Here is an 18,252-nt window from a genome sequence, read left to right as displayed (position 1 = left end):
AAAGAAAGAAAGAAAAAAAGAAAGAAAGAAAGAAAGAAAGAAAGAAAGAAAGAAAGAAAGAAAGAAAGAAAGAAAGAAAGAAAGAAAGAAAGAGAAAGAAGCGAAGTCTAGATGTAATTCCAGTGCTCTGAGAGGCAAACAGATCTCTGTGAGTTCAAAGTTTAAGACCAGCCTGATTTACTTACCAAGTTCTAGGTCTGCCAGAGTTACATGATGAGACACTGTCTTTAAAAAAATAAAATAAAATGGGGAAAAGCAAGGGACATTGCTTTAGGTGCAGTGCTCAGAGAAGAGCTGTATGAAAGGACGTTGGTCAGTGACTGTGAAGCTCCAGAAGGTCTTAGAACATGAGAATGATCTGAGCCCTAAGCTCTACCCTAGCCCTGGACCCCGCATCCTCAGAGACTGAGTGCTCAGGATAACGCGCCTCCCAGCAGGCAGCAGAGCAGCCTTTCCATCAGGATAACATGCCGCCCAGCGGGCAGCACAGCAGCCTTTCCCCATAGTTCAAGGTAACACTTAGGGCGAGAGGCAGCCTCATTATTCCCCAGTGCTGTTGGAGATGAGGCAGGTTTTGGAAAGCAGCTGAGTGTCAGGTTCTGAGTATGCAGCCTCGAGCCTCAGCTCTGCCTGCCCGTCCAGCTCATAGCAGCCCTGAGCGGGTTGATGAATTCTGTGTTTGTCTGGGTTTAATAGTCTTCCACTGTTAGTTGAAAAAGACCTATTAGCTGGACGCCATACCACTGCAGGCGTGGGATTGAGGCTTGACACATTTCATTGCCTGGTTAAATCTTTTCAATTCTCTCTGGAGTGCCGTGGTAAAATCTAGCTTTCGAGCAGAGGTGGACAGATTGATCCAGTCTGCCTCCTGGTTTTGTGTAGCCTGTGAGGTAGAATGGTTTTTATATTTTTTAAAGAGGGTTTGGGGGGAAAAACAAAAACAAAAGGAAAATGCTGTTTTGTGGCATTGTAAGAATGAGTTGGAATTTAAATTTTGGTGTCCATAATGAAGTTCTGTTGGAATCTGGCCACCTGCGTTTGTTCCTAGGGTTCCCACAATAGCTGCTTGCTGTAGAGGCCTGGCTCTGTGTGAGTGAATGGGGGGGACTCCGTGGGCCACAGAACAGCCTTTACTACTGACTGCTCGCACACAAGTTTTCTTGCCCTCACTGCAGAGCATGCAGTGGCTCCAAGGGTTTGGGAGTCAGGGTTACTCTCTGGAACAGTGATACTGAGAACGTCTGACCTCAGCTGAGGAATCTCAGGAAGCAACTGTAACAGACAAACTGAAGGATAGCGGAAGGGAGGGACATGGGCGGCTTCCGGTTCTCTGTGACAGACAGGCGTGGTAGTGTACGCCTTTAGTCACAGCTCTCCAGGAGTCAGAGGAGGAGAGAGAGAGAGAGAGAGAGAGAGAGAGAGAGAGAGAGGGAGAGAGAGAGGACCTCAAGAGGAATGGGTGTCAGATGCTGTGTCAGTAGCTGTCTCCTTCCATGTCGGTGCCACCAGAGTCAGAACCAGCAGCATCCGAAAGCCCCAAGTTAGGCTGCCGCCTAACTTACCAGTTCTGTTGTCCTCCAGCTATGAGTAAAGCCACAGTCTTCCCTTGTCACCTCTTGCTGCCTACCCTCCTGTGAAGGACTGAGAAGCAATAAAATGGCCAAAAGGTGGCAGCAGGAAAGAGGAGGACAGGGCTGAGAAGGACTCGCTGTTCAGTGAGGAGAGACTCAGTCTCCTGGAGCCAGAGCTGCCCTAACTCTAAGAAGGGAGTTTCTCAGCTCCTCCCACAGCCAATTAAGAGTTCACGAGCAAACAAACAAGGACACCTGAGCTGTGAGGTCACTTAAGCCTTGGGGTGCTCTCTGATGCCAGAGTCACCTGGCTTCCTGTCCTTCCCTCACATTCTCAACATGGCTTCAGTCATGATCCTAACTAACCGGTAGGCCCCTCCCATTGGATTCATGCTTTGTAAACCTGTTTATGTAGTGTGTGTGAGCCCCAGGCTGGAGAGACAGTCCCCGGGTTAAGAGCCGGTATTATTCTTCCTGAAGGACTAGAGTTAAATTCCCAGCACCCACAGCAGCTCAGCAGCTGCCTTTAACTCCAGCTCCAGGGAATGTCACACCTCTGGTCGCCTTCAGGCACCCACACACATGAGCTACAAACACACACATATACATGATTAAAATTTTTTGTAATTAAAAAAAAAAAACAGGGGGCTGGAGAGATGGCTCAGCGGTTAAGAGCACTGACTGCTCTTCCAGAGGTTCTGAGTTCAATTCCCAGCACCCACATGGTGGCTCACAACCATCTGTAATGAGATCTGATGCCCTCTTCTGGTATGTCTGAAGACAGCTACTATGCACTTACATACATTAAATAAATAAAATCTTAAAAAAAAAAAAAAAAACAGTGGCTGGAGAGGTAGCTCATTGCTTAAGAGCACTGACTGCTCTTCCAGAGGTCCTGAGTTCAATTCCCAGCAACCACATGGTAGCTTACAACCATCTGTAATGGGATCTGATACCTTCTGAAGAGAGCAGTGGTGTACTCATATAAATGAAATAAATAAATCTTTAAAACAAACAACCTAGAGGTTCACACCTTTAACCTCAGCACTTGGGAGGTAAAGACAGGCGGATCTCTGGGAGGCTGAGGTCAGCCAGATCTACAGAGTGAGTTCCAGGAAAGCTAGGGCTATGTAGAGAAACCCTGTCTCAAAACCAAAACAAACAAATCAAACAACAACAACAAAAGATCTGAGCTCCCAACATACTTAACTGAATAAATTTAAATATCATTTAAATATAAATAAGCAAAATTAGCTTGCTTTGCATGGCAACTTATTTTCAGTATCAGGTGTAGAATGTCTGTGGCATGTGCACGATCCACTGATCACTGACTAACACTAAGTCTGTATGGACCACAAAGACCACTGAAATCCCATAGCCCACGCATGCCCCACCCCACCCCCACCCCTACCAAGTGGAAACACTGACCATTCTTGAGAGAAAATATAAACTTGGATTCTGAGCCGGACGGGGTGGCTCATGCCTTTAATCCCAGCACTTGGGAGGCAGAGGCAGGCAGATTTCTGAGTTCGAGGCCAGCCACAGAGTGAGTTCCAGGGCAGCCAGGGCTACACAGAGAAACCCTGTCTCAAAAAAACAAAAAACAAAAAACAAACAAAACAAAACAAAACAAAATAAATAATAAAATAAAATTTAAAAATTTAAGGAATGTAATGATGTGAGCTGAAGTTTGGATTCTGTTTTAACTGAATATGCTTTTTAAAAGAGAGAGAGAGGTCCACTATGCTATTCATTCAATAATAATAGTGTTAAGTTCTTTTTGTTCTTTTTTTGAGATAAAACAAAGTCTTATGTAACCAAGGCCTGGGAGCCTAGGTGGACATCAAACAATCCTTACTGTATCTGTAGTGCAGACTGACTTCAAATTCTAGATCCTTCTGCCTCAGCCTCCCAAACAGAGAGAACCCCAGTGTATATCACCAAGTTCATTAAGTAACAATGTTACTTTTATAAAGGTTTTTAACAACATGCCAGGTGGTGAGGAGCACACCTTTAATCCCAGCACTTTGAAGAAGTGGTCAAATCTTTTGATTCAAGGCCAGCCTCATCTACAAAGAGAGTTCCAGGCCAGCCTCGTCTACAAAGAGAGTTCCAGGCCAGCCAGGGTTAGACAGAAACTCTGTCTTGGAAAAAAACAAAAACAAAAAACAAAAAAAAAAAGAGGGTGCTAGAGGTTTCTGTGGCTTAAAGTCCTGACTGCTCTTGCAGAGGACCTAGGTTCATGTACCAGCACTCACACGGTGGCTCACAACCTCTTTAACTCAAAACAAACAAAACAACGACATTATCTTATAGCATAGCTTGTCCTTCTATTTCTAGACTTCCCTTGACATCACAGCAGCCTGGGATGGTAGTAATGAACAGATAACTGTCCCTTGTCTCGGCCCCAAAGTCAGCCGAGAAGTAATGCTGAGGTGGTGCTGTCAGAGAGATGTCCCAGAAGTATAGGACTGCAGATGCCTCCCAGCGCCATCCCCATGGGTGGGCTCCCTCCTTGGTTTAGCCCTGGATTTCTGGGCACCACCCCTGGTGTGTTTTCCCAGCATCCTTAGTTCATGCATTGGGTTTTCTTACTCCACAGGTGAAGTGAGGGAGGCCAGGCTGCATTTGTTGGGTTCATCTGAACTCTACTGACTGAGTGAGGGCCAGTTTTTTGTAAAAGTTGCCCCTTCTCTTTCTGTCTCTGTTTATTGAAGTAACATTCTTGTTTTCTATTGCAGATATATGTAATTGACAGTGCAGACAGAAAAAGATTTGAAGAGACGGGTCAGGTAAATGATTTGTATGTTGAACACTTTCCCAAAACTCCCGGTATTCATTAATCCACCTGGAAGTGTCTGTTAGGGACAAGAGTGCTTTTTGTTAACTATTACAGACCAGGAAGAGGGTCATACTGGTGAGCAGGCAAAAATACAGCTGTCCCAAAAGAAATTAGTTGGGAATCTTTCACAATGTCATTTGGTGAAGTCCTTTTAGCTTAATCAAATTGAATATAAGAGATCTAAGCAAGTGGAACTTTGTACCACACCCCAAAACCCTTCTGTGTGTCTTCCCAGACCACGTAGGAATGAACTCAGGAACACTACACTGAGCATTTCTGGTTACACTTTTCCATACTTAATTGACCAAGAGTAAGATCAAACACTGACAAATTCAGAAGGGTGAGAAGAAAAGCACAGCCAAAACTAAGCTTCTCGTCTCATGCCAGGAAACAAGATCAGCCTTGAACTCAAATGCGGCTTTAACTGCAGGGCGCATGTCAGCGTGTTTAGATGATATGGTCTGTGTATACAGTCATACACAGAGCAGCCTGGGGCCTCAACCATTGGACCCAGACGAGGCCACCCCCAGGAGCAGCAAGGATAGAGGGAATCTCTAGAGAGCCATGTTTGGATCTCAGTGCAGAAAGTCTGCCCTGCATCCAATGGCGGAAGGACCCAGGTTTCTGCTTCTTTGTTCTGGCTCTCCAGACTACTGGCTCCAACTTTCTATAGTCAGAATTCCTAGTTTGAGCCCAGAAATTTGCTAGGGAATCTCCCAAAAGAACAAGCCTGAGGTCTCTACCTTGAAAGTTGCTGCTGACCAATTTAACTGCTTAGTGTGCTGTGATTCCAAGTGTGGCATGCGCTCATGTGTCATGGTTGTCAAGCTTCTCTCTCCCTTTCTTCCCCCCCAAAATGGTCCAGGAACTAACAGAATTACTGGAGGAAGAAAAGCTGAGTTGTGTGCCCGTGCTCATCTTTGCTAACAAGCAGGATCTGCTCACAGCCGCCCCGGCCTCCGAGATTGCAGAAGGGCTAAACCTCCACACCATCCGGGACCGAGTCTGGCAGATCCAGTCCTGCTCAGCGCTCACAGGCGAGGGCGTCCAGGTGAGATGGTGGCAAGGCTTCGCTTCCTGTCAACATGGCAGCTCACTAAAGCGTCTGCCTCACTGGTAGGGTTGATCTAGACCAGTGGTTCTCTGCCTGTGGATCATGACCCCTGTGGGGTTTTAAGGTCATTGGAAAACAGGGATGTTTTCATTATGATTCATAGCAGTATCAAAATTACCATTATGAAGTAGCAATGAAATATTTTTATGGTTGGGGGTCACCACAACATGAAGAACTATATTAAAGGGTTGCAGCAATAGGAAGGCTGAGAACCCCTGGTCTATCTAGAAAAAGATATGAAGCAAATGGCCTCATACCAGGAGGGGCAGCCCTGTGCCTTCAGCCCTGTTCTCACCTGGGGAGCCCCGAGGAAGTGACTCTAAGTTGCTGGATCGCTGTGTCTGCATCCTATGTTGCATCTAAGACCGTGGATGCTAAAAGCCTGTCCTCCTAGGTGACTGCCATCAAGCAGCCGTGCAAATGCTGGCTGGTCTAGAAATGTCCCTTCCTCCCTGCCCTTGGGCTTGGTGTCTCTTTCAAGTTTCTGGTATTTTTTTCCCACTGGGGGGCTTCTATGGACACAAAGCCGTGGGCTTTATGCTGAGGAACCATATACCAGGAGATTGAATGTCCCCTTGTGTAATATTAATTTAGGGCAGAACATAGCCCTGTCCCAGACATCCAAGAGGCTGTATTCTCCAAAAGACAGGCACTTCTAACTCAGGTGCTTCCTTCCAAGCTCCCGCAACTCAGTAACGCACCATAATCAGCCCTTTTATGAAGACCCTGAATCTTGGTCGTTCCTCATTTTCAGCATGTGGTTTATCTGCTAGGACGTGTCACAGCGCTGTGTGGACCGGTCACTCCTGCTCTAGGGTTTTATCTTCCCTCCCTGCCCTGTGGTATGTTGATAATGGCGTGACAGTTTGTTTTTCTCTCAACATGGCTTGTTGGGTTGCAGACCTGAGATTTGACTCTTCACCGCCTGCAGCCTCTCCCTGTTCACTTCTCCCTTCTAATGCTCTCCCCTCCCTCACTTGATTGACACTGACTTGTTTTTAAATGGGCTGATTGCTTTTGTCGAAAGCAAATAATCACATGTGAGACTTGTGTTGGTCCTGACATGTTAGCTGCTTGTTTGTTTTATTTTTCCTTTATTACAAAAATATCCATGACTGGCTTCTACGTGTGGCCTCTAGAGCCAAGTGCACGGTCACACTCGTACCCAGACGTCATGAGTGTGCATATGCTGGAGTTCTTGGAACCCAGGGATTGCCACAGTTAAATCCTCAGAATGTATCCTGGAGCACCCTGTGAGGGGCAGGTTTGGGAGAGTTGGTGTTTTGGAGCTTTTGAGACAGTTTCTCTTTTCATAAATTTTTGTCTTAGGGAGTAGGGGTGTTTTGCCTGTGCATATGTGTGTGCACCCTTTGCATGCTGAGCACATGGAGGCCAGAAGGGGGCATTAAATCTCTTGAAACTAGAGTTACAGATGGTTGTGAGCCACCATACAGGTGATAGGATACAAACCCCAGTCCTCTAGAAGAGCAGCCAGTGCCCTTAAGTACAGAGTCATCTCTCCAGTCCCAAGACAGGGTGTTTTATAGCCAAGCTGGCCTCAAACTCTCGACATAGCTGAGTCCAATCTTCTAACCTTTCTACCTTAGCATCCAAAGTATTAAGATCACAGGAGTGAGCCTCCACACACACTCAGCTGTAAGCCAGCCCTCCCTCCCTCTCTCCCTCCCTCCCTCCCTTTCTCCCTCCCTCCCTCCCTCCCTCTCTCTCTCCCTTCCTACATTCTGGTTCTAAAAGTCATATTCTGAATTGGGCATTGTGGCACACGTCCATACTTTGGAGGATCAGTTGAACCAGAAGTTCTAGTCTCGTCCCATAAGATCCTATCTCAAATATGAATTTTTTCTCGTTTGTAATTATATAAAGTTTATGAAGTTGAAGAAAATATGGAATAAGGGCATGACTCAGAGGTGGAGTGGTTGGTTGTCTTACATGACAGGTTCCAGGTTCACCTCAGTAGTACAAAGACACACAGAGAAGTAGGCATGACAGACAGTACAGGCCTATAATCCTCATCCCTGGGGTAAAGTCAGGAGGACAGGAAGTCAGCCCAGCCAGCTTCAGCTATGTGAGGCTGTCTCCGAAGTAAGTAAAAGGCTCTCTCTCTCCTAAGTCCCTGTACAAAGGGACTAAGCTACTGCTCTTCTAGCTTCTCCCTTATAAGATTGCTACCACATAGGTGGTTATTTGTGGATAGAAGCTTGTCTTCAGGCCTTTGATCTAACTACATGTTTTTTGGTTGGTTGGTTGTTTTGTTTTTCGAGACAGGGTTTCTCTGTGTAGCCCTGGCTGTCCTGGAACTCACTCTGTAGACCAGGCTGGCCTCGAACTTAGAAATCTGCCTGCCTCTGCCCCCCAAGTGCTGGGATTAAAGGCTTGCACCACCACGCCCGGCTTGATTTAACTACATTTTTTTTAAAGGGTAATTTACAACCCAGTCCAAGTTATAGGTAAATACTGATCATTTTATTTAGTCTTGTTCAATTACAACCCTCTTCTAAAATGAAAAGATCTGTCAGGTGGTGGTGCACACACCTTTAGTTCCAGCACTTGGAAGGCAAAGACAGGTGGATCTCTGTGAATTCAAGGCCAACCTAGTATACAGAGTAAGTTCTAGGACAGCCAGGACTACACAGAGAAACCTTGTCTAGGAAGGAAAAAAGGAAGGAAGGACGGACGGAAGGACCTTACCCTGTGTGTGCCCTTCCAGCTGTGCACAGGGTAATTTGGCAGACACAGGCACAGGTAGGGAGAGGTGACAGGTGGCCTCCCTTTTACCCTTGCTGAGTATGGAACCCAGTCCTTGTGCATAGCAGGCAAGCGCTCCACCCACCCAACTACAGCCCCAGTCCAGAAGCTTTCCTGAGTCATAAAGCTTTCCTGCAAGAGCTTTTCTGCCCTTCTAACTGGCTCAGAACACAGATGTTAGAAGTCAAGGGCATCCTAGCGTTGGGAGCTGCGAAAGGGGTGCTGAGGAGAACAAATGGGTTGTATGTGTGCACTCATCAGAATGAGGGCTTATGGTCCTGGGATCTCCACTCTTGGCCAGGGTGGAGAAAACATGAAAACAAAGCCAGAGTTAAAGTGGGTTATGGTTTCTTCAGCCTGCCCGAGGATATGGAAAAGGGGCGGGACCAGAGTAAATGATCTGGAGTTAGTACCAAGTGCAGTAGCATTAAAGTCAAGGACACTATACCGTAGGAACCTGAAGGTAGCCAGGAACTCTTGCATTTTGCAACCTCACTCCTGTCTGGGTAGAGCTGTGTGCTTCTAGCAGTATAACCACCACAGATATACAGCGCCCCCTACAGACTGGCAGTGTAACCACCACAGGTGCACAGCGCCCCCTACAGACTGGCAGTGTAACCACCACAGGTATACAGCGCCCCCTACAGACTGGCAGTGTAACCACCACAGATACACAGCGCCCCTAGAGTGCCTCTTCTTCCCTTCCACTCCCTTCCCTCTCTCAGTTCTTCCGAGGTGGAAATCAAATCCGAGTCAGTGAACATGATGGGCAGGTGCTCTACCTGTGAGCTTCACCCCCAGCCTCCATTGTAGACCCTTACACAGCAAGCTACTAGGCAGTTAGACAGTGTGGTAGGCGCAAGGGATGTCTATAAATAATAAGCAGTTTGAATAAAGTGAAACTACAATCATTTGGTTTTTTGTATTTTTTTTAAAAAGTGCTTTTTAAATCGAGGACCTGCAGCAACCAAGGGCACAGGAAGTGACATCAAAAGAGGTCCAGGGTCAGCAAGGTGTCTCAGTGGATAAAGGTGATTGCTGCCAAAGCTGATGGATGACCTGAATTTGATCCCAGGACCACAGGGCAGGAGAAAGCTGACTCCCCAAAGTTCCCACTGACTTACACATACAGATTAATTAATTAATTAATCAAAATGCAATCATATGAATGAGAGAGACATCCAGCAAAGAACTACGAGCAAAGAAAATGATTTTATACAGAGGACAAATAGTTTGAAGGTCACTTAATTAGTTTGTAGAGAGTACCAGGGTGTATAGAATTGGATAGTTAAGGCTGGGATTTCAAGGTTAATGAGATTAGATTATGGTTAATAGAATGATATAAATTTAGAGAATTTAACCATTATTTGAAATAGGTTATTTAATAAAAATGTTAATTAAGAAGGGAATCTTCTATTGTCCTTTCACGGTAACCTTTGGGGAGCCGAGAAAGGTCATGGAACCTTCAGTGGAAGCTTTTCACTGGCAGCCAGTTACTGACCGGCTCCTCCCTCAGGTGATGTTGCCCGTCTCAGCCAGCTTCTCGCTACCTTTAGAAGAGTCAGTGTAATTCCTTTCTAGGATTGCATGGCTAAAGTATAGGCCTTTCGTGGCTCTTAATTAAGGATTAAAATATCCCTAAAAATTAAGAACTTTGCTAGGAAAATGACTGTATGATTCAGTTATTCCGGGTTCACTTTCAGATATAAATTCATAATGATGAAAACTTTGTAAATTCTGTTTTGTTCTTCTTACCCCACCTCCCCAGAGGCTGCCCAGCCGGCTGAGCAGCCTCTGTGACAACCCAGAAAGAAACTGCACAAAAGTCTGAGAAAAGGAGAAAGTGGGGGGATCCAGGGTTTGTGCTTCGGTTGTAAGTGCTAAGAGCCGGCTCTGCTGTCTGCACTGTGTGTGCACACAGGTCCAATCAAAAACACATCTGGCGGCCTACATAGAGGTTCAGCATACTTACCTCTAAACCTGCTGACCCAAGCTGGAACCCACGCGGCGTAAGGGTGTAAGAGAGAAAGAACTCTAGCAAGTGGTACTCTGTGCTCCACATGTGCAGTGGCAGGCGTGGACACCCCCACTATACACAGACACACACAAACACACACAGACACACAATGGCTGGATGAATGAATGAAATGTAAAACATTTATAAACACACAAATAAAAAACTGATCTAGGAGAACTGTGGCCTAGCAACGAACAGCAAGGCCCTTCCAGTGATCCAGCCGGAGGCCAGCCGGCAGTCAGGCAGGTGATGTGCCACGCCCTCTGTGGCCACGCAGGCCAGGTGACTATTTCCCATTAGTTAAGTGGCCTGAACAAGTCATTTGGAATTGTGGGAGCTGGGGTTCCTAGGACGGAATTCCTGGGAGGGCACACTTAGGTGGTCTTTACAACACAGTGCCATGTGTTCAGCTGTGTGTGTGGACTGTTAAGGACATCAAGAGAGTTTGGAACAGCTCTTTCCTCACCTGATTGATGGTGATTGGGAGGCCAACGCATCACATTCAGTGGGTTTTCAGAACAAAGAACAGGTAAAGGGCACAGACTCTGAAGGAGGGAATCAATCTTGGACACTCCATCCTGCTGAGAGGCCTTTAGACCAAAGGAGGGATCAGAAGAGACCCAGTTCCGTCAAGCAGGTGACGGCAGAAAAAAGGGAATGAAAAATGTCTGGTATGGATTACCTAAAGCTCCCTCAACCAGACACACCCTTGGGATGGAGAGAAATCTCCTCCATGCCCTTGAGGCCAGGCCTGGGTGCTGGGCCTCCTAGGATGTGTCTATCACTCAGCACCAGGCTCTGTCCTTTCCAATGGACATCTAGAAAGTGTACAAAGGATCAGGGTTAGATAACAACAAAACAAAACAAAATAAGGTATAGAACACCCCATCCTGCAACCGTGAATTTCACCCAGACCACCTTTGTCCATCCTACTGTAGCTTCAGGTGTTGGGAGACACTTTTTCTAAAACTCAGTGTATATGATTATTCTGGCTTTAGATTTCCTTTTAAAGCAGAAGTTGAAGTTTAAACCTGGCCTTGACTTGGTCATCACTGGTCACCTGCCAACACTGATGGCTTTGGCATGATCCACAGGCGCTGCCCTCCAGGCCACCAAGCTAGACTGGCTTCTCACGTGGCATCTCCCCCCATCCCTTCCCCTCATCCTCCAGAAAGGAAGGTTAATCAGACCACAGTGTCTTCTGCTGCCTTGACTCCTTAGGGGGGTGGGCCGCAGCCCGCCATGCTGAGGTGTGGACTAAGCCTCCTCAGAGGGACAGCTGCCCAGCTCCTGCCTCTGCTTTTCTTTGATCTAGGGGACTTTTCCTTAGTCTGCTAACCAAACTTGACTTGTTTTTCTTTGCAGGGGTAGAAGTTTTACCCAGTATCCTGTTTATGCTAAACCTTTATTCTATTTCCGAGCTATACTTCCCCAGTCGCACATTTTAGTACTTAAAAAAGGATGTCTAGTTCTTCTTTGTAGGCCTGGGATCAGTTGGTATTTATTCTAGGTATGTGTGGAACTGCTTATCTATCAGTCGGCCCTCAGGTTGAATTTTATATTTGCAGACCTCCCTGTGGACTAAGAGAGCAAGCCTGTGACATGTGATTTGCTCCCTCCCTGGTACACTGCCCTTTGTCACTGGAAAAATATGAACAGCAAGCGATATTTTATGTATGCTGTGTTCAGCTGTTCCTTGACCCCATGGGCCTAAAGGCACAATGGGACAGGCTGCATTGCTCACCAAGGGTCTGAGCGCCTTGTCATCCTAAAGCAATTACTGAGTTGGCCACATAGTCAGCCTAGCTTTAGACACCAGCCCGCCCACCCACCCACCCACGGCCACCATGGCTTCCTTGCAGCCACCCAGCACTGATGGGTGCTCCGGACTGAGATCAAACTAAATGAGCAGAACAGCCAGAGACCAACCCTGCCAACAAGCAGGCAGCATACCTTAACTCTCAGGCTGGGGGACGATTAGTAGGGGCAGCTTTTCACCACCACCATCACCACACCAGCACCACCAGCACCACCACCACCACCACCAGCACCACCACCACCAGCACCATCATCACCACCACCACCCCTGATCCCCCACCCCCATAGATATGATTGGAATACTTCTGCAACACAGAGATATTTATTTCCTCTCCAGGAAGCCACATAAGACCCCGTGTTTGAGGGCCCTGTCTCTAGTCTCTATTAATAAATTGAAGCTAATCAATTCAAATTCAGTTTCAGCAAGATTGGTAGGGAAAGGAAAGGGGAGACTGTTCCCACCAAAGAGAGTCATTCCTGTAATGAAGATCAAATGTGCAGGAAATCGGTCAAACCAGTTCTTAACAATAAAAGGTTCAACCATTAAACAAACCTATGAATTTGTTTCCTTCAGGGACAGCTCCTTCACGTAAGCAGTCACAATCACACCATTCACTTACACATAGAAGCAGATGGCCCCTCTGCAGAATTCTGTTGCCTCTAAATGTCAGAGTCTCCACTGAAGGAGGTGGTCCAGGTCACAAATGGTCAGCCTTCCACAGCCCTAGCTCCCAGCAGGTTAGGAATCCTCTGGTCCTTTTCAGAGCTTGACAGGGCTCCTCCAGTCTTTACCCTGTATTCACCTGAAGGAAGCCCTGAGGGAAAATCCCCAGCAGAGTGGCCTTTCCCAGCTGCCTTCAAAGGGACCCCCAGCTCCTCTGTAAATGAGATGCAGAGCACTTGCAGGCACCCTAAGCCACAGAGAAGGTGGTGACCAACTGACCAGCCGGCCGGCCGCATGTGGTTCTCAGTGGAAACAAAGGCCACCTCTGCCCCAATATTTTCTGTTCATTTCCTTATTTGCAATCTAGAAATAATAATATATTTCACTGGGTGGTTATGAGGATTAATTTAAAAGACCATAAATTAAGTACGGGCTGTCCACCAGACAGCATGCCCGCCCTTTGCTTAGACCCCCCCCATCCTGGCTTTTGGATAACACTATTATCTTTCCTTTCCAGTGGGCTACTTGGTAAAGCTTGCCCTTACTTGATTTATGAGGTACTGTCACAGAGGATTGTGGTCCTCCCCTCCCCCTGCCTCTCACCTCCAGCTCCCAAATGCTGTGACTCAAAGGGACCTCCCCAAGCCCAGCCCAGGGCTTTACCCAAGAAGGGCACCAGAGGTGAGGGACAGTCATAGGTGCTGGATTCTGAGCGTCCTCTGTCAACAAGACCATGGTGGGCAAGCCTGGGCTGTAGATCCTCAGACATCTGCAAGACAGCGCCCCTCAGCAGACCCTGCCCTTTAAGCCCCTTCCCGCCCCCACAGAGTATGGCCCCCTCCACCTTCCGCTTTGAGTGCCTGCAGCTGAGTAAATATTTTCCCTATCTCTTTGCCTACACTTATGTTTGGTGAAATATAATAAGGGACCCCCCCCCCTTCACAAGTCATAAACCAAGAAAAAGACAAAATGGTTCTGGCATTGTATGGGGACTTCTTGACATCCCAGAGAAGCTGGTCTGATAAAATGTGACTGTAGGAAGGGACCATGAGCCCACACCTTTGGGTGTTTGTGCTGCACTTGACTATGGAAGTGCTGCCCGTGTTCTGAGCTCCTCCGCTTTGGAGCAAGAGAAGGTTGTCACCGTAGCCATCGCTCTTGTATGTGTAAAAATCTTTTTTGTCTCCTGGCAGGTGATCATTTTTTTCCTAGAAACCAATTAGCTACTAAAATTAAACATGCTCTCTTTAAATGAACCCTTTTCATGAAACGGTTTTAAAATCGCGCAGCTTTCCAGAGTGTGCAGGTGACCCAGCTGTACTCAGATGCTTTGGGGGCCCCCTCACCGGATCCTCCACTGCCCCGATGCAGCCAGGTGCTTCCCGCCTGAAGGCTTTCTGCCAAGGCTAGGCCTCATCTTGGCAAAGCAGGAAGTTCCCTCAGGTCACCAGGTTCTCCTGCCCAGGCGCCCCCTGGCAGCCAGTGCAGCTTTAATCAGGGTACATGCAGGTGACTGTCAGGTTAGCCAGGGGAAAGGGGGCCTGCTGGTTGTTTTGCAGTGATGTATTGTTTACGGGATTAATGTCCCAGTGGCCAAGGGTGTCAGCTGATATTTACTGCCATAAGCTGTCTTAGGTGTTCAGGTTCAGCAGCCAGATCCACAGCCACCAGAAATGTGGGGTTGAGAGTGTGGGTGTCACGTGTGTCTGATGAGCGCGCAGAGGTGAGGCCTGGACTCTGGGCAAGATACCCTGCTGGGCCCACTTCCCTGCTTCTAAGGGAGCCTGACTTGCCTGAAGGACAGGAGTCCCTGGGGGGGGGGCATCCAGGTCTGCTCCAGAGGGGGTTGGCAAGGAGGTCATGTTTTGACAGGCCTTGCATCAGTGAGGACCTGTGCTACCTACCAGGAGGCTGTGGGCATAGTGGGGGTTTTTTGTTTTTTGTTTTTTGTTTTTTCTTTCTTTTTTTACCTCAGTCCCTCTCTAGCCTTCTGAAAAAAAAAAAAAAAAAAAAAAAGGACACTTTCAAGGTCGCTGTGCCTTTAAGAAAACCTCTCCTTCCCTCTGTTCTGCTTAGTGGTTAAAGCTACAAGAAGCCACTCTGAAACCTCTGTAGAAGCACGTGTGCATTGCCCCTGCATGTGTGGAGGAACACCCACTGCAGAGGGTTGTTTTTCCAAAATGAAATTTAATTTAACCCAAGTGTACACTGTCACACTGTAAACACGCAGGGGAACCAGAAGGGTAGCTCATTGAATTAATGTCCTAGTAAAGGTCAGCTTTTAGAAAAAGCCAGAAATGGCTGGAATCTTTCCTGATAGCTCCTCAGCAGATGTGAGATGTGTTTATTTTTTCAGAGGGAGTTCCTGAGGACGCATCTCAAGTTCAGAGGTTGACTGTCTCCCTCCTGTGCTCAGGAACCTCTCTCCGCCCTCCCAAAAGGAGCAGGGTGGGCCCTGGGGCAACAAACTCCCTAGAGAGTAGGTGGTCCCGGTCCCCTCCAGGCTGAGCTCTTGGGGACACTCCTTGCAACTAACACTGCCTTTTTCTGCCCATTTCCCTCAAAGGATGGCATGAACTGGGTCTGCAAGAATGTCAATGCAAAGAAGAAATAAAACGGAGGCAGGCGGATGGTGGCTCGGGGAGCCGGGAGCTGAAGTCAGCCCGAGAAACACGGGGTTGCTGCTTTCTGACCAAATGCTTTTCCGTCTGTGCACAGCCACAGCTGTGTGGCGGATGGAGAGGGGACAGCAGCCTGAGAAGGACCCCCATCCCAGCAGTAGATTTTAACTGATCTCAGAGGCTCGGTATCGGTTTTCAAATAAAGGAATTATATTATTTCCTCTGCATAGTTGAAATAGTATTAAATGTCTCAGAGGACATGATTAGAAAGGAGCAGGCGCTTATACTGCCGCCGGATGATCCCAGGCGGCTGTGTGGTCTCTGTTCCTGACCTGTCCCTTCTGTTCCTGACCTGTCCCTTCACTCACTTGCTGCCTGGAAACTGCATGGTGGTGGTGCTGGGCTTTGGTCTGTCCAGCAGGAAGCAGCCACTGGGGAGGTAAAGGGTAGCTGATGATTACAAACCGTCTTGTCAGGTAGGTAAGAGTGAGTCAGTGTGTACGCCTCACTTTTTGACAGAAAAAGAAAAACATTCTTGGCAAACAAGTCACTACAGAGCCATGCCCGCTCCAGCCCGGCTCCTCACCACCTTCTCCCCATCCCCTCATCCCTGCCAGCCACACGGGGAAGCAGATTCGTAGGACTTTTGACTGTAATGACATCTGGAATGTAAGGGGAGCTGGGAGGTTTAATTCCAGAAAAATTACAAGGTCCTTAAAAAGCCCTCACATCGAGGGCTCAGGCTAGCGTAAACAGGCTTTCTCCAGTTCAGTGGAGCAGAGAGCAACCGGCTCTGAGATTAGCCGACTTCTCCTCTGCAGTCCTAGAGAGGGGATTTCTAAAGCTCAAAGAATTCTGTGTTTAAATGATCACAATAGGCCGATGCTATCAGATTTTAAAAATAAATGCAGCTCTACCATGAACCTGCTCCACTGAGAAAAGCCAGGCAGATCGATTCTGAGAAGAGATCAATTCTTACAGAGCTGGCAACCAGACGGTGTGGGAAGGATCTGCTGCAGGGTGAGCATGGGCTGGGCCCCGGAAAGCCACTCGCCCCATGCTGCGCTCTTCTACCCCTTTCCAGCAACCCTGTTGTGGTCTGATCAGGAGGGGATGGTAGGCCCCCCCACCCTTCCCTCACTGCAAAAGAAGCATGTTTGCCTGAGCCCTTAGAAATCCCAGCCTCAAACCCCAAAGCAGACAGGGCATAGCCTGGTCCCGAATTCAACTGTTCTGGGCAAGAGCTCAAGGCTTTTCAGAGAATAAATTAGGCTATCCAATGCCTGGTAGGGCCAGGGAGGCCAGCCGCCTTCTCATCCTGGGAGGTGGCCCTTTCCAAGCCCACCAAGGTGTGCAAGCAAAACCAGGAAGTGCCACAGAAGCCCCTGCTCCGTGGTACGCAGCTTATTCTGGACTTTGGAGAGGGAGCCGCTTGGACAGTTTGAAAGGTGGCCAGGCTGAAAGCTATCAACGAAGGCTGGCGGAGAGGTGCGGGGTAGCAGCGCACAGACACAGCCTGTAAAGATTTGTAAGACAAAAGAAGGTGAGGTTTTTAAACCGCTCAGCTAGTTAGCCCCGCCGCCTCTCTCATCGACCTCTCTAACTCACCCAAATCCCTCTAGCTTTGAAGGGTGGCAAACAGCTATAAAGCATCGGAAATGCCCCCTTCTCAGGCCACCAGATGTAGCGTTGGCCCTTGAGACTTGCTTTTCCTTACAAATAGTGCTTCAGGGTGTTATCTGAGGGGCTGGAAGCCTGCTTTGAAGTCCAGTTTTGGAATGCTGCAGCAGGGGACTCTGACTTTGGAAGAGCTTGAGCTGTAATGCATTTTTGGTCTCTTACCACCAACTAAAGGAACTGTTCTAAAGAGCCCCCACCCCCACCCGTATCCCCCACCCCGGCCCCAGCTCGTAGGCAGAGCGACTTGCCCTGCTCTGATCGCTGTCTCTGTAAATGTCCGAATTTGCTTCCCAGCTAGAGACACCAGAGACAACTGTGGTTGTCACAGGCTTTTATCTTTCCTGTGAGCCCTGTTGAACCCTCCGGGGGCTCCGAGGATAAATGAATGGAGCCTGAAAACTGCAGTTTGAAAGCTCCCATTTGTAAAAACAGAATGCTTGTAAAGTCCCGTTTCCTTCTGCTGTGCCACCCCTGCCCCCTGTGGCTATGGCCAGAGAACAGAGTCTGAAGCTAGAAAGGGCATGCCCCGCCCCTGTGCCTCCCCCCATCCCAATGAGCCCTGGTAAGACTTTTGCTCTGCGCACCATTGCATCTGAATGTTCAGGGGGCGAGGGCCGAGGCCAGAGGGCAGGCAAAGTCCACAGTGTATACTCCAAGCAGTTGTGGGAAAAACCGAGCCCTGCTCTCACCCTCCCTGTGTGGCTCCTTTTGGCTGGATTCCCTTCGCCCAGTGCAATACACCCTTTCCCCTTCGCTCTCCCTTGGTTACTATGGAAACAAGGGTGTCATTGATGTGGGCTGAGCTGGGGAACATGTCGGTGCACAGCTGAAAGTCAGCGATTATGCCGGTGGTTCGCTCTGCCCGGTAGAAAAGTCCACAGCCTGAGATGCTGCAGACAGTCTTGCCGACGCCCTCCCCCACGCCTCCCTCCCTCCTCCGTCCCCTGTCTCCGACGATTTCTTTATTCCCCTCCGGACTAAAGTGGTGGCTATTTTTATGCCAGTCCATGCCCCACCCTCACTGTTGGCCGCTCCTTATCCGGCCTGGGCCTGGAGGGTGACACCATGTCACCCTCACCAGGCCCAGTGTCTCCGTTCCCTTCCACAGTGCGCTTTGATTCCTCCTCCCTCTCCTTTTCGGGACGCTTCTTCCTTTATT

At 48.3% G+C, this 18,252-nt stretch overlaps 1 protein-coding gene across 2 annotated transcripts in view; it reads left to right on the top strand.

The window, feature by feature from the left end:
- Nucleotides 1-15,642, top strand: part of Arl3 (ADP ribosylation factor like GTPase 3) — a 42,543-nt gene extending 26,901 nt beyond the window's left edge. Inside the window, exons 4-7 of one of the 2 annotated variants that reach the window (XM_029547292.1) lie at nt 4,313-4,363; nt 5,279-5,464; nt 6,301-6,369; nt 15,359-15,640. In XM_029547292.1, the coding sequence (XP_029403152.1) occupies nt 4,313-4,363; nt 5,279-5,464; nt 6,301-6,342 (279 nt within the window). In that variant the 3' untranslated portion in view covers nt 6,343-6,369; nt 15,359-15,640. Of the gene's footprint in view, nt 1-4,312; nt 4,364-5,278; nt 5,465-6,300; nt 6,370-15,358 lie in introns of both variants that reach the window. The other variant, XM_021207448.2, reaches the window with a different exon arrangement.
- The last annotated feature ends 2,610 nt before the right edge of the window (nt 15,643-18,252 follow it).

The sequence above is a fragment of the Mus pahari genome, chromosome 1 (assembly GCF_900095145.1).
Source record: "Mus pahari chromosome 1, PAHARI_EIJ_v1.1, whole genome shotgun sequence".
NCBI lineage: Eukaryota > Metazoa > Chordata > Mammalia > Rodentia > Muridae > Mus > Mus pahari.
This window is presented reverse-complemented; position numbering and strand designations above follow the sequence as displayed.